At 52.5% G+C, this 15,620-nt stretch overlaps 1 protein-coding gene across 1 annotated transcript; it reads right to left on the minus strand.

The window, feature by feature from the left end:
• Positions 1 to 1,440: 1,440 nt before the first annotated feature.
• Positions 1,441 to 14,580, minus strand: LOC135306130 (zinc finger and SCAN domain-containing protein 2-like; the record flags this gene model as incomplete). Its single annotated transcript, XM_064429659.1, has 2 exons — positions 13,905 to 14,580; positions 1,441 to 2,036 (listed from the first exon to the last, which is right to left on the minus strand). Coding segments are annotated over exons 1-2 (1,272 nt in total), but the record flags the coding sequence as incomplete, so codon positions are not given.
• Between the last annotated feature and the right edge of the window lie 1,040 nt (positions 14,581 to 15,620).

Genomic DNA, 15,620 nt, shown 5'->3' on the forward strand with positions numbered 1-15,620 from the left:
ACTCCACAGTGACATTTGGGGATCTGTGGGGGCTATTTGGGATCCTTTCTGCACCTCGTGACCTAACAGGAGCTTCTCCAATAAACTTTGCCTGAAGCTCCTGCTGTGCCCATGACAGGAACCCCTGTCAGTGTCTGGGACATCCCGGCTCTTTGGCAGCCTGGGGACTCCTGGGATGTCACCGTGGAGCCTCCGTGAGTGCCTGTGACAGATCAGTGCCTTTGCAGCCCAAGGTGCCCTGCGATGTCGCCATGGAATGGCTGTGACTGCCTCTGAGCACAGGGCTCTTTACCATCCCCAGAAATCCCTGGGAGGTGTCCATGGACCCCCCGTCTCTGCCTGTGACATTCCAGCTCTTGAACAGCCTGGAGACTTTTGGAACGTCCCCATGGAACCCCTCTGAGGGCGTGTGACAAATCTGATCCTTAGCAGGCAACCATCACCAGGACCCTGTTGCTATGGGTCATGGGATCCCAGATCCAGAGAATTGGCTGAGCTGGGAGGGACCCATCAGGATCCTGGAGTCCAACTGCTGGCCCTGCACAGGACACCCCAACAATGCCAGCCTGGGCCTGGCAGCGCTGCCCAAACGCTGCTGGAGCTCAGAGAGCCCTGGAGCTGGGAGCCTTCCCTGGGGAGCCTGGGCACTGCCCCAGCAGCCTCTGGGCAAAAACCTTTTCCTGAGATCCAACCTGAGCCTGCCCCGACTCAGCTGCAGCCGTTCCCTCCGGTGCTGTCCCTGGGCACCAGAGGGAAGAGGTTCCCACTGCCCCAGCCAGGGACCCGCTCCTAAGGCTGTTGCCATGGCCACCAGGGCTGGGACCAGCTGGGATGCTCGGTTTCCACAGTCTGGAGTTCAGGAATGGGATTCCCCAATTTCCTGATCCAACTAAAACTGCACTGCCGTGCGCTGACATCCCACTTCCCATGGAAATCACAAAAGGCAAAGATCCCAGGGTGGGATAAGAACAATTTATTTGGAACAGCAACAAGATAAAGAACAAACAGGAACAGAAACAATATTGACAACAGAAGGGTTTTAAAAAAGGGAAAACTACAACACAATGGTATCTTCCTGGCCATAATTTTCTCCTGCCTGGGAAGGACACCCTTCTCCTCAGGAGGAGATAGAGAGAGTCCCTTTCCTGCCCCTGGCAATGACCTGAGGTCAGAGTGAATGTAATGACACAGCCCTGGCCAGACCCTCATGTTCTTCAGGCTCACATCATGTCATTGGCAGGGGCAGGAAAACAAACAGGTGTCTTCCCAGCATGGATCACAGTGAACACGTATCACCAGGGCCCTTACAAACATGGTTCTCCCATGGGGGATGAAGTTGGAGCAGTACACAAAGCTCTTCCTGCAGTTGCAGCATTTGCATGTCTTCCCTTACTGGTGACTGTGTTGGTGTCTGCTCAAATGAGAGCTCTGTCTGAAGCTCTTCCCACATTGGGGACACTCGTAGGGCCTCTCCCCAGTGTGGATACGCTGGTGGGTGACAAGGTGGGAGTTGCAGTTGAAGCCCTTCCCGCAGTCAGGGCAGCGGAAGGGCCTCTCATCTGTGTGAATCTGCTGGTGCTGGAGGAGATTGGAGCTCATGTGAAACCTCTTCCCACACTGGGGACACTCGTAGGGCCTCTCCCCAGTGTGGATGCGCTGGTGCTTCATGAGGTAGGAGTTGTACTTGAAGCTCTTCCCACAGTCAGAACAGTGGAAGGGCCTCTCATCTGTGTGAATCCGCTGGTGGCAGAGGAGATTTGAGCTGGTGTGAAACCTCTTCTGGCACTCAGGACACTCGTAGGGCCTCTCCCCAGTGTGGATGCGTTGATGCCTGACAAGTTTTGAGCTGCAGCTGAAGCCCTTCCCACATTCCCCACACTCATAGGCCCATTCCCCAGTGTGGATCATCTGGTGGCTGATCAGGGTGCTGCTCTGCCTGAAGCTCTTCCCACACTCCAAGCACTTGTAGGGCTTCTCCCCATCATGAAGCTGCTCATGGATCACCAGCTCTGATCCCTGGCTGAAGCTCTGTCCACCTTCCTGGCTCAGGGTGGGTCTTTCCTCCTCAGAGCACACTGGGCTGGGTTTGAAGCCCCTCCTCCTGTGGGATCTCAGGGAATTTTCCTCCTTGTTAGATTCCTGTGCCATGGAGCCGCTCAAATCTGCCTCTTCCACGAGGTTCTGCCATGGGGATTTGTCCTCCCTGGTCTCTATTCTCAGCTTGTCTGAGGAAGGCAGGGCAAGGAGAGGATGGGATTTGCCTCTGTGCCAGAGGGAAGGGGAAGGAAATCCTCCCAGTGCATCCCTGGCAGGATGGCATTGGCAGTGGGGCTGTCCTGCAGCCTTGGGCTGTGCTGGGCTGGGAGATGGAGCAGGAGAGATAAGGAAAGGGGCCCTGACTTCCTCCTCAGCTGCCTGAGTGTCTCGGGGCATCTTCCTCTTCCTTGAAGCCTTCTCCATCTGGCAGTGGGTTTGGGATGTAAAATTCTGTTTTGGGAGGAAAACAAGAGATGAGTGCATTGAGTTTTGTACTGGTTTGAGGTCAAACCAGGGGGAGATTTTAAGCCAGAATTACAATTTAAGAAGAAAATTAAGATCAAGACAATGATACAGAAACACTGCCTTAAACGGACAGAGTCAGGATATAACCTGGCACCCTGTTGGTCAGGGTGCTGGTAGCAGTCCCATTAAATGGTGGCTGCAGTCCTGTTGCAGTGATGATCGTGATTCTGTCAAGGCAGTGATCCTGTAGAAGGGTCTGGTCTTCCTCTGAAGGTCCAGTGGTGGTGATGGAGCTCTTGTCCTCTAGGAATCCAGCAGGCAAGGTGCTCCTGGTGTCAGAAGCCTCTGCTTATATCCAGGTAGGAATGCTTGGCTCCTCCCCCTGGGCGGAGCATCCCACAATGGGATGATGTCATTTTACCAGTCCTGCAGGGACACTCAATGGCCCATTCACAGAAGAGAGCCCCTGGAGGGCGTTATCAGGGCTGAGTGATGGAAGAGATAAAGAACACTGCCCCCCCTGTTTATAACAATTTATGAAGATGGTGATGGAAAACATGCATTTGGTTACATCCTACACTGCTACCTGAAACAGTGGGGTAATCCCTGCTCGGGGGGTGAACACCACCTCCCTTACCCAAACTGGCTAAGGTGTAAAACCGCCACCCCGGGAAGGCCACACACACAGGGAACAATGTCACACTTGCCCTGACTCAGGGGAGGTCTCTGTCCCTGTCACTCCCTTGCCGTACCCGCTCTTTCTTTTTCTCTTTTTTCCATTTCTCTTTACCTCACATTTACTGTTCAATAAAATCCACTTTGGATTTGGTCTCATTAGCACCTTAATTGGGGCAGAAGCATCTCTCTGACAAATTTCTTAACCAGATTGCAACGTTATTTTGGCACAGTGAGTTTAGGCACTGTTGTCTTTCCCCAAGTGCCTTTGACAACAGCATGGTTCCCTCCTCTGAAGAGGTTGTGGTTCTTTCTGGAGGAACCCTTGGAAACTCGGACGCAGCTTCATCTGAGCGACATTTGGGAGAACTGATGAGGAAAAAGGCTGTTGGTGGCTGGGTGGCCAGTGGAAAGAAAATGTTTTGTTGTCCTTCCTTGAAAAGTTTCTTAAAAACACTGGCGGAAAGGGAGCAAATGATACCAGAGAGGCTGACAAGGTTCATTGACCCCAAGGTGAGGAACACAAGGCTGCTAAAAGTCCCACAAGAAGCCCAGCTCAAGGAGCTAAATTCCTGAATAAATGCCAAATTCACAGGCTTAGGGGCTTTGCCAAATGTGAGAATCATTATTATCTTCATCCCTGTCACCCTTGACAAAGCCCCACAGTGCTTTCCCTTCCTTTTACTAATCTGTATTGGGCCCAATTTCCACTTTTTTTTATGGGAACCTGCCAGCAGCTGAGCTGGAGCTGTGCAGGAACCGATGGAACTTGGAATTGCCACAGAATTGCTTCTATTTTCAATTTATTAATGTTTGGGATTTGTTTGCATTTTCATCACATGTGACTTGTGGGAAAATCAAATATTCATCAAAGTGGTTTATGCAGAGTTAAGTTTGATTTCTGCCAAGTTTATTTTGTCCAGTGCCCAGAGGATGCTCCAGGGGGCTCTGTTCTTGCCTCTCACCCTGGGCGATGCTTGGGAGGGGCTTGTGGGGGCTGTTCCTGTCCCTGTCACCCCAGGCCATTCCCCAGGTGGTTTCCATCATTCTCACTCCAGGGAATGCCTGGGGGGTCTCCCTCCCCCTCACCCTGTGCCAGGGGGTGCTCAGGGCAGTCTCTGTCCCTCTCAGCCCAGGGGATGCTCGGGGGTCTCTGTCCCTCTCAGCCCTGACATGACCCTGTCCAAAAATCATTGGGGTCAGAGGGACAGAGACACCCCCAAACCCCCAGAAGGGCTGAACCTGGGATCATGCTCATACTCCTATTCATCTGTTTAGCCCAGAAATGAGTTCTGCACCTTTAAGGCAGGTTCGGAGAGTGAAGGAAGGCAGGAAGTGAGCAGGTTTTTTTAGAAACTGCACTCCTCCATATTTCGGCTGCTGGACAGACAGATTGCAGGACAGGGCTCTCCTTTGGTTTTAGTTAGTTTTTAGCTCTCTGAGGCAGATAAGTGCCCTGGACTGTGGTTTTTCTTTTACTTTAGAGCTGTTTAAACCTGCTCTGAACGTCCAGAAGAGCCCTGGCAGCTCCACCTGTGCCCCATTGGGCCAAGCCTGGTCCACGGCATTTCCAGTGATAGAGAAACTGATAGGAGACTGATAAGAGACTGAGTGAGCAGAGCTACAGCCCACAGAGGGACTTTCTGAGTTTGACATATCTTTTGGAGCATCAAGAGATTTTATTGTTTAATATTGGTCATTTGCTGTGCTCATGAATGCTTTGTCTGTTAAATAAACAAGTTTTTCCACTTTTCTCCAATGAAATCTTTTCCCAAACTGATTGGGGGACAGGCTGCTTGAATTTGCTTTCTAGAGGAAACCCCTTTTGGAGGTTTTCTCCCAAATTTGCCCTAAACCAGGACAGGGCAGTGGGGAGAGGAGAGAGCCCCAAGTAACTGGATTGGGGGGAGGCTGGAGAGAGGGACCCTGGGACCCCAAAACCCCCCAGCATCCCTAAGCAGGACCCTGGAGAGGGGGGATCCCCAGGAGCTATGGGATCTTTGGCAGCCATGAGAGAGGGGACCACCAGAACCCCAGAGGGATGAGAATGGAAATGAGATGCTCGTAGTGGCTTTTTTTGATTCACTTTTGGTTTTTGAAGGTTTTTACCAGGTGCCTTCTAGAGATGAACTTGGGCAGAGGCCTTTCAGACACACTGTGCTCATCCCTGGTTTTTCCCCAAACCAGGATTTCCCATTCCCAAACCTTGGCCCAATGGAGGAGAATGCTGCAAGGAAGATAAAGATGCCCCGAGACACGCAGGCAGGTGAGGAGGAAGTCAGTGCCCCCTTCCCCCTCTCTCCTGCTCCATCTCCCAGCCCAGCATGGCCCCTGGCTGCAGGACAACCCCACTGCCAACGCCGTCCTCCTGGGAATGTACTGGGTGGATCTCCTGCCCCTTCCCTCTGGCACGGAGGCACATTCACAGGCTCTGGGGCAGGAGGGGGAACCGCGGGCGCTTTGGGGTGCGTGGCTCGGCTGCTCCCAGCGCGGTTCCCCCGAGCCCCCGGCGCGGCTCTGCCAGGCCCCCCCACCACGGCACTGGCCGGAGGTTCTTTAACAGAAATGCTGGTAAATTGACCATCTGGAATGACACTAAATACAATTTCAAGAAGCTGCTGGTTTGCCGGGCAATTTGCTGAATTCCACATTGTTTCTTTCAGGAAAACTGCACTTTAAAAGGTCTTAGTAAATTTATGCTTGCATAAAATTTGTGGCTACCATGGGCTTCTCTCAAAACTAAATTACATAAAAACATGACATACTTATTACATCCTTTTAATCCCTCCAGTAAATCCATCACACTGTTATTTCAATTGCGGATTGTTCAACTTTTTCAGTGCCTTATTTCCATTAATAGCATCAGAATAAGTTAAATTTTGTTGTATGTATAACTTCTAATGATACTAATTTTTGATTCTGTAATGTTTAATTTAATCCAAATTCCGGGTTGATAACACTAAGCAAAGTTAAGCTTCATTATTGTCAGATTTGAGCAATGTTAAGTTAAATTCCATTAATTTGAACTCCTGTTGTTCTGGATTGAGAGACAATGCGTGTATTGTATTTGCCATCTGTCAGAGGTAGGGCAGTTATATTCTGCTAATTGGGCAGTTTTCTTTATCTCTTCAACAAATCAATCCTCCCTCCAGGGAGATATCTTTTGTTAATGGGCCATTGAGTGTAACTGCAGAACTGATAAAAATTACATCATCCCACTGTGAGGTGCTCTGCCCAGAGGGAGGAGCCATGCTTCGAGACATGGTGAGGCTGGGGGTGAGGAGCAGCTTGTCCAAACAGGGTCAGCCCTCAAGGGGCTCATTCTTCTACATGCCCACACCTCCCAAGGAGACATTCAGGAGCTGGGCTGGGGGCTGCAGAGGTGGCTGTGGAGCATTGCCTGTGCTGTGTCAGGGACTGGCAGCCACTGCTGGGCTGGGATAGAGGCTCTGGGGGGATTGGGGTTCCAGGGCAGGGCAAGGCTGGACCAGCCCCTTCCTCTGCTTCAAATGAAATGTTTTGAGCCAACAATCTCCTTCAGTCTGTCACAGTAGGGAATGTTGGAGGTGAAATCCTAACTCTGGCCATGGACACCTGGACAAGAAGGACAGTTCTTTTCCATAGGAAGGAAAGCACAGAGACCCAGTGTTTAGAAGGCAGGTGAGAGCCTCACTAGTCCAAGGCCATCCAGACTTGTCAGGAATGGCAGATTTTGTCTGGGAGCAGTCTTTGAATTTTAGGAATTTTGGAGGTGGAAGCCTCTCAGCCATTGGGGCCTGGAGAAGCAGGAGAGTTCTTTCCCATAGGAAGAAAGCACAGATCCTTCCCCAGTGTTTTGGGGACAGATGAGAAATCACTGCCAGCAAGACTTGTCCTGGCAATATTCCAATGGGAACATTCCCTGGATATAAGGAAATTTGGAGGTGAAATCCCAATTCTGGGCATGGGTGCCTGGAGAAGAAGGACAGTTCTTTTCCATAGGAAGGAAAGCACAGAGCCCCAGTATTTGAAAAGCAGTTCAGAAGAGACCCTTAACCTGCCAAGATCAGCTGTCTGTCAGCCCCTGTGAGGCCAAACCAGCCAAACCTGTCCCATGTTCCCTTGGTTCCATGAGCCCTGCAATGTCATAATGGACCTCTGGATCCTGGGAGTTTGAAGTGTCACAATAGTCTCCATTAGCTCCACAGTGTGACAATGGACCTCTGATGACATGAGGCTCCAGTGTCACCCTGGAGCTTTGGTTCCATGCAGCCCTGCAGTGTCACAAAGGCCTCTTGGTTTCACCAGGCCCCACAGTACTACAATGGTCCTCTTGGTTCTGTGGGGACCCCCAGGGTCACAATGGTCTCACTGGTTCCATAAGGCCTTACAGTGTCCCAATGCTTTGAATATTTCCTGGGCCCTCATAGTGTCACGATGGTCTCCATGATCTCATGAGTCCCCTCAATGTCACAATGTCTCCACAATTCTATGGTGTGCCTGTCACAATGGCCCCTTGGTTCCACGAGGCTGTGAAGTCTCTTAATTGTCTCTCCATGATGCCATAACGCCTTGCAATGTCTCGATGGACTTTTGTCTCCATGGAGTCTCACAAAGTCACAATGGCCTCCAATGGTTCCATGACACCCACCAGGAGGCCCTGTGGTGTCACAATGGCCCCTTGCTTTGATGGGGCTCACAGTATCACAATGATCCTTACATTCCATGGAGCCACAGAGCGACAGTACGGTCCCCTTGGTGCCATGAGTCCTAGCAATGTCACAGTGCTCTCCATGATTCCATGAGACCCCACAGTGTCACAATGGTCCCTTGGTCTCACAGGGCCCCACAGTGTCACCATGGTCCCTTGGTCTCACAGGGCCCCACAGTGTCACCATGGTCCCTTGGTTCCATGGACCCTGTGCTGCTGCATTCCCCCCTCCCCTTCTCAGGCCGCCCTGCCGGCTCAGAAATGCTCCTTGGGCCTCGGCCTTGGCCAACAGCCCCTGGGCTCAGCTCCTCTGCAGCTCAGCACAAACACTGTCTGCTCCAGGCACTGCTGTGCCCAGCCAGCTCCTGGTTGCTGTAGGAGCAGCCCTGGGAACTGGTTTTGTTCCCTCAGTGGCACAACATCCCTGTTCTCACAGTGCCAAAGAAAGCTGTTGATGCCAAGTGCGGCCAGGATGAACCATTGCTGTGACTGCAGCCCCTCTCTTGGGGCCCTACAAACAGCGCTGCAAAAGGAGCCCCTTGGAGCTCTCCTGGGCCAGCGACTCCCTCTGAGTGGGGCCTCTCCCAGCCGGGAACTCTCCTGTTTGCTGCACTCGGGGATCCTGAACAATGAGGGAGCCTGGGCCGATCCCCCCACTCCTCCAGGCTCAACCCTTCACCCCCTGGGGAGATGCCAAAGCATCCACAGGGAGCATTTCCTGCCCTCAGGGGAATTTCTCACAGGTGCTTTGCACTGACTCTTTGTGTCTGCGTGCCCACAGGAGTGCCTGTGCTGGGGAAATGTGGCAGAAATGCTGCTGTCCGAGGGGTTGGAGTGCCTTGGATAGCTGAGTCAGTCAGGCCTGTAAGTGAGGTCAAGTCACAAGGTCTAAGCTAAATTAATTGCTTCTAAGAGTTGCTCTTTTGCTAATTTGTTAGGTTTAATTTAAGTTATTAGCTAAGATGAGTATTGTTAAGTGTTATTCCGCTATTAAATTATTTATTCATAGGCTATAAATGAGGTTAAATAGTGTTAAGTGCTGTTCTTTTGCTAAATTCTGAAGTTTACGGTAGAAGTTAAGGTTAAGGTATAAGTGAAGTCCTTAAGTTTGAGCTCTGTTCAGCTTTTAGATCATATTCCTTTTATCCTTGTCCTCACTGTCCTTGTGTCTCACACACACATACACAGGGATAGTTCTTGGTTAATTTCTGCTTTATTTGCCTGGATTTGGTTTGGTTTTGTTGTTGCTTTGTTCCCCCGGTGTGCCTGAAGTGTCCAGTCAGGAGCAGAGTGACTCTTCCCAAGGAATTTTGTGGTGCTGTCCCTTAATATTAAATCTGGTTTTTGCTGATCCCTTGCTGGGGATTTTTTCAACACTCTCAAGCCCTCATTCGTAGCAGGGTGAAGGAATCCTGGCCCAGGCTCTGGCATTCGGCGACATACGTACACTGTCAGGGAGTCTCTGTCCCCCTGTCCCACCCCCCAGGGCCCTGGCACCCCGTCCCCGTGTCAGGCTCTGGGGTCAATCTTGTGGAACATCCTCTGGGGGAGGCTGCGGCACCGGGGGCAGGGGGACCCGGGGGGACAGGGGACCCCGCTGTGCACGAGCAGGGTTGGACTGCTCTGGGGGAACTGTGAGGGGGGCTGGGGCAGAGTGACCTCCCCAGTGCCCTCACACAGCCCCTGTGATGTCACACAGCACCTTTGTGATGCCACAGCCCTCATTATGATGTCACAGTTAATCTTGTGATATTACACATCCTACCCTGGGATGTCACACAGCCATTCTATGATGTCACAACCCCTCTGTGATGTCACACAGATACCCTGTGATGGCAGAATCCATTCTATGATGTCCAGACTATGATGTCACAGAGCCTACTTTATGATGTCACAGGCAACTCAGTGATGACACACACAACTGCTCTGTGATATCACAGCCTGCTCTGTGACGTCACAAAGCCCCTTCATGATATCACAGGGCCAGTGCTGGAATATCAGTCTGTGATATCATAAAGCTGCACCGTGATGTCACAGAAGATGCGGTGATGTCACAATGTCACCATGTGATGTCACAGTCTGTTCTATGACATCACAGTTGGCTCTATGATGTTACTCAGCCACCCAGGGATGTCACAACCCACTCTCTGATGTCACAGAGCCACCTTCCATGATGGCAGAGGCTACTCCATGGCCTCACAGCCTACTCTATGACATTACAGACAGCTCAGTGATGTCACAACCCCCTCAGTGATGTCACGAAACCCTCTCTGTGATACCATACTGCCACTCTGTAATGCCACAGCACACACTTTGACCTCACAGCCTGCTCTATGATGTCACACAGCCATGTCATGATGTCACAGCCTGCTCTGTGATGTCACACAGTCGGCTCTATGATGCTGTAGCTGCTCAATGACCTCACACAACAAACTCTGTGATGTCATAGCCCAACCTGTGACCTCACACAGCCCACTCTGTGCTGTCACACAGCCCCTTGCTGACATCACAGCTGCTCTGTGCCTCTAGGACACAGCCACAGAGGTGCCGCTGTGACACAGCCCCCTCTGGGACATCCCCCAGCCCCTGCCAGTGCTGAGCCCCTGTCAGCTCTGGCTGTGCCCTGCTGGTGTCCCTGAGCTGCCCTGGCAGTGCCCCAGCCCTGCTGGGCTGTGCCCAGGAGCTGCTCCTGGCCAGAGCTGTCTCTCTGCAGCGCTGCCCTTGCCAGGAGCTGCCTCTGGGCCAGGAGCCCGGCCCAGCTCAGCAGCACAGACACAGCACCAGGACTTTAATGACCCTCTGGGGCTTTGGTGCTCTTTGCATCAGACTCAGTCCCTCAGAGTGCGCTCAAAAACCTGTCAACATCTCAAAGTCAGATTGAAACAGAGATTTCTTGAAGAGTTAATGGTTCCCATTGAAGGACACAACTGAGAAAATGTCCCCAGGTTCCAGTTAGAGCAGAACACTGCAGGCAGTGATGACAGCTGGGGACAAACAAGGCAAAGGTGTCTCTGGTGCTGAGCAAACCTTGATGTGTTTCAGGAATGCAAAGCGCCAAGGCCGGAGCTCCAGCCCCTGGCCAGGCAGATCCTGTCCCTCCCTCATTGCTCAGGGCTCTTCCCGGGATGGGCTCTGGCATGTGGGGATGTGCAATGCCAAGGGCAGCACCATGGGGCGGCCCCTGCCAGGCTGCTGGGCAGGGACGAGGAGGCAATGAGGCCCCAGGCCTGCCAGGGTCACTTGTCTCCTGCTCCTGGCTCAGGCCCAGGGCCAGCAGCCATGGCCAAAGTGCTGCCCAAGTTGGCTCTGTCAGGGCCTTGCAGCTGCTGCCCATCCCTGTGCCCTGTGCAGCCCAGGCTGTCCTACGGTGTCCCTGCCCTGCGCCTCTGTCCCTGCAGGCTGTCGTCATCCCCCGGCTGCCCCACCTGGCTGGCCCCTTCCTTTGCTGACAGCTCTGCCTCCTGCCTGCCTCTGCCTGCCCACACAAAGCCTTGGGCTGCTCCAGGCTCCTTCTGGGGGATGTGTTGCACCACAGCCCTGCCCTGGGAGGGAAATTCCTTTCTCCTGGTGTCCACTCTGGGCCTCCTCAGCTGCCCTTGCTGCCATTATCTTTCTCAGGATCATTTAAATATGAAGCTCCAGCCTCTCTAAAACCACCCTTCAATCCCTCCCAGGCTATTCCTATTCTGTCCTCAGTCTGCACACCACTGAGCCCAGAGCCCTAAGCCCCTCACTGCTGGTTTTGTGATGAGGCCTCCAAACCCCATCTTGGGAGATGTTTGGGTCCTCTCCAAGATGTGTGAAAATGGAAAAATAGTGGTCAAAGTTACGTTCTCCCAAATCTTGCAGTGACAGAACAAGGGTCAATATCTCTAAACCGAATGAGGGTGGATTTACATTTGTTAGAAAGAGGAAATATTTTACAGTTATGAGAGAGGCACGAAACTGCAACTGCTTTTCCAGATAAGTGAATGCCCCATCCCAGGAATTGCCCATGAGCAGGAGCTTTGTGCAACCTGACCCAGTGAAACCCTCTCATCCCCAAGAACAGAATTCCTGTTGTGTGGGTTCTCTGATGTGCTGGGTGCCCTCACAACGCTTCTGGCCAGAATGTCTGCTGAGGGCAGCCAGGCTGCTGCAGGGGCAGTGACCTCACAGCCATCACCATGGCAGCCCTGTGCCCTGGGCCTGGCTCTCCCCTTTCCTCTGCCCCTGCCTTGTCTCTGCTGGCATGAAGAGTTTTGTCATTCATATCTTGTCCCCAAAGTGCTGGGGCCAATGGCTTCCCAGGCAGGCTCCTGGAGCAGAAGTGGCTTTTCAGAGCCCAGGCAGAAATGAGCCCTGAGGCAGCAGCTCTGCAGTGCTGGCCACCAGGCCGGGCTGCCAAGGGAGGCTTCTGGCCATGGCCTGCAAGCAGCTGCTGCTGCCAAGGTGCCTTTGGTGCCTCAGGCTCTGCCTGGCACAGCTCCCAGCACGGCACTCTGCCCTTGTGCCCGAGCCCTTCCCTGTGCTGGGGCTGGCCTGGGGCTTTTCCTGCAGTGGGACCTGCCCTGCTCCTGGCACAGGAAAGGCAGTTCCTGCTGGAGCAGGAGGCTCTGCCTGCAATGGGCTCCAACAACTCCAGCAAGGCCCTGTTGACTTCAAAATTGCTTCCTGGAGCAGAATATTCAAATAATTGTTATAGTTCCTGTATTGTGGAGTAAATAACTCTTTTTTTAAAAATTTACTCTGTGGTGTAAATAAGGCATGTTATCTAATCATGATCAGAATCAATCAGAGCCATATTTATATAAATATATCTGGTATTCCATTGTTAATCCTGTGGGACAAATTGAATTAAGGTTCAATTCTACCTGTCCAATCTTTTACACCTTTGACAAAGTCTGGGGCTGGGATTGGATCCAGCCACTCCCACTCTCCTAGACTAAAATAAATTTTGGAAGTCTAGGGGCCGTGCAGGGGTTTGAGGATCCATGGTGGCTGTTGGGTGTCATTTCTCCACCTCATGACTCATCAGGAGTTTCTCCAATAAAGAAATAAAGCTTTTGCCTGAAGCTCCCATTTTGCCCATGACTGGAGCCCCTGTCAGTGTCTAGGACATCCCAGCTCTTTGGCAGCCTGGGGACTCCTGGAATGTCACCGTGGAGCCCCCGTGAGTGCCTGAGACAGATCGGTGCCTTTGCAGCCCAAGGTGGCCTGGGATGTCACCATGGAATGGCTGTGACTGCCTCTGAGCACAGGGCTCTTTACCATCCCCAGAAACCCCTGGGAGGCCTCCATGGAGCCCCTGTCTCTGCCTGTGACATTCCAGCTCTTGAACAGCCTGGCGACTCTTGGAAAGTCCCCATGGAACCCCTCTGAGACCCTGTGACAAATCTGATCCTTAGCATGGCAACCAGGGCTGGGACCACCTGGGATGCTTGGTTTCCACAGGGTGGGGTTCAGGAATGGGATTCCCCAATTTCCTGGTCCTGCTAAAACCGTGCTGCCGATTGCTGCCCTCCTGACTCCCATGGAAAGCACAAAAGGCAAAGATCCTGGGCTAGGATAGGAACAATTTATTGGGAACAGCAACAAGATCAGGAACAAACAGGAACAGCAACAATATTGATAACAAAAGGGATAAGAAAAATGGAAAACTACAACTCAGCTGACTGTCTCTTCCCAGACACAATTTCCTCCTGCCAAGAAAGGACACTCTTCTCCTCGTAGGAAGATAGAGAGATTCCCTTTCTTGCCCATGGCAATGATCTGAGGTGGGAGTGAATGTAACGACACAGCCATGGCCAAACCCTCATGTTCATCAATCCCACATCATGCCATCGGCAGGGGCAGGAGAAGGGACAGGTGTCTTCCCAGTATGGATCATGGGAACATGGATCACCAGGACTCTGACCAGCATGGGTCATCCAATGGGGGATGAAGTTGCAGCAGTGCATGAAGATCTTCCTGCAGTTGGGGCATTTGCAGGGCTTCCCCTACTGGTGCCTCTGTTGGTGTCTGGTTAAGTTAGAACTGTGGGAGAAGCTCTTCCCACACTGGGGACACTCGTAGGGCCTCTCCCCAGTGTGGATGCGCCGGTGGGTGACGAGGTGGGAAGTCTGCTTGAAGCCCTTCCCGCAGTCAGGGCAGAGGAAGGACCTCTCATCAGTGTGGATGCTCTGGTGGGTGACGAGGTGGGAATTCTGCTTGAAGTGCTTCCCGCAGTCAGGGCAGAGGAAGGGCCTCTCATCAGTGTGAATCCTTTGGTGCCTGAGGAGATTGTAGCGGGTCTGAAATCTCTTCTGACACTCAAGACATTCATAGAGCCTCTCCCCGGTGTGGATGCGTTGGTGGGTCACAAGGGTGGATCTGTAGCTGAAGCCCTTCCCACACTCTCCACACTCGTAGGCCCATTCCCCAGTGTGGATCATCTGGTGGCTGATCAGGTGGCTGCTCCACCTGAAGCTCTTCCCACACTCCAAGCACTTGTAGGGCTTCTCCCCATCATGAAGCTGCTCATGGATCACCAGCTCTGATCCCTGCCTGAAGCTCTGTCCACCTTCCTGGCACAGGGTGGGTCTTTCCTCCTCACCTGGGCTGGATTTGGAGCCCCTCCTCCTGCAGTATCTCAGGGAATTTTCTTCCCCACTGGATTCCTGTGCCATGGAGCCACTCAAAACAGCCTCTTCCACAAGGTTCTGCTCTGGAGATTTGTCGTCGCTGGTCTCCATCCTCAGCTCCTTGTCTGGGGAAGGCAGGGCAAGGAGAGGATGGGATTTGCCTCTGTGCCAGAGGGAAGGGGAAGGAGATCCTCCCCGTGCATCCCTGGCAGGACGGCGTTGAAGGCAGGGTTGTCCTGCAGCCTTGGGCTGTGCTGTGCAGGGAGATGGAGCAGGAAAGAGAGGGAAATGAGCTGTGACTTCCTCCTCACCTACCTGGTGGTCCCGGGACATCTTCCTCTTCCTCGCAGCCTTCTCCTCCATCTGGCAGTGGTTTGGGGATGAGAAATTCTGTTTTGGGAGGAAAACAAGAGATTAATGCATTGAGTTTTGTACTGGTTTGAGGGCAAACTAGGGGGAGAGTCTAAGCCAGAATTACAATTTAATAAGAAAATTAAGATCAAGGCAATGATACAGAAACACTGCCTTAAATGGAAAGAGTCAGGATATGACCTGACACCCTGTTGGTCAGGGTGGTGGTAGCAGTCCCATTAAATGGTGACTGCAGTCCTGTTGCAGTGATGATCGTGATTCTGTCAAAGCAGTGATCCTGTGGAAGGGTCTGGTCCTCGTCTGAAGTCCAGTGGTGCTTATGGAGCTCTTGTCCTCTGGGAATCCAGTAGCCAAGGTGCTCCTGGTGCCAGAAGCCTCAGCTTATATCCAGGTAGGAATGCTTGGCTCCTCCCCATGGGCGGAGCATCCCACAATGGGATGATGTCATTTTACCAGTCCTGCAGGGACACTCAATGGCCCATTCACAGAAGAGAGCCCCTGGAGGGCGTAATCAGGGCTGAGTCATGGAAGAGATAAAGAACACTGCCCCACCTGTTTAGAACAGTTTCTAAAGGTGAAGATGGAAAACATGCATTTGGTTACATCTTGGACTGCAACCTGAAACAGGGGGGTAATCCCTACTGCGGGGGTGAACACCACCCCCCCTACCCTAACTGGCTCAGCTGTAAAACCCCCACCCTGGGAAGGCCACACATGGGGGACAATGTCACACTTGCCCTGCCCCAGGGGAGGTCTCTGTCCCTGTCACTCTCTTGCCC

The sequence above is a fragment of the Passer domesticus genome, chromosome 8, assembly GCF_036417665.1.
Source record: "Passer domesticus isolate bPasDom1 chromosome 8, bPasDom1.hap1, whole genome shotgun sequence".
Lineage (NCBI taxonomy): Eukaryota > Metazoa > Chordata > Aves > Passeriformes > Passeridae > Passer > Passer domesticus.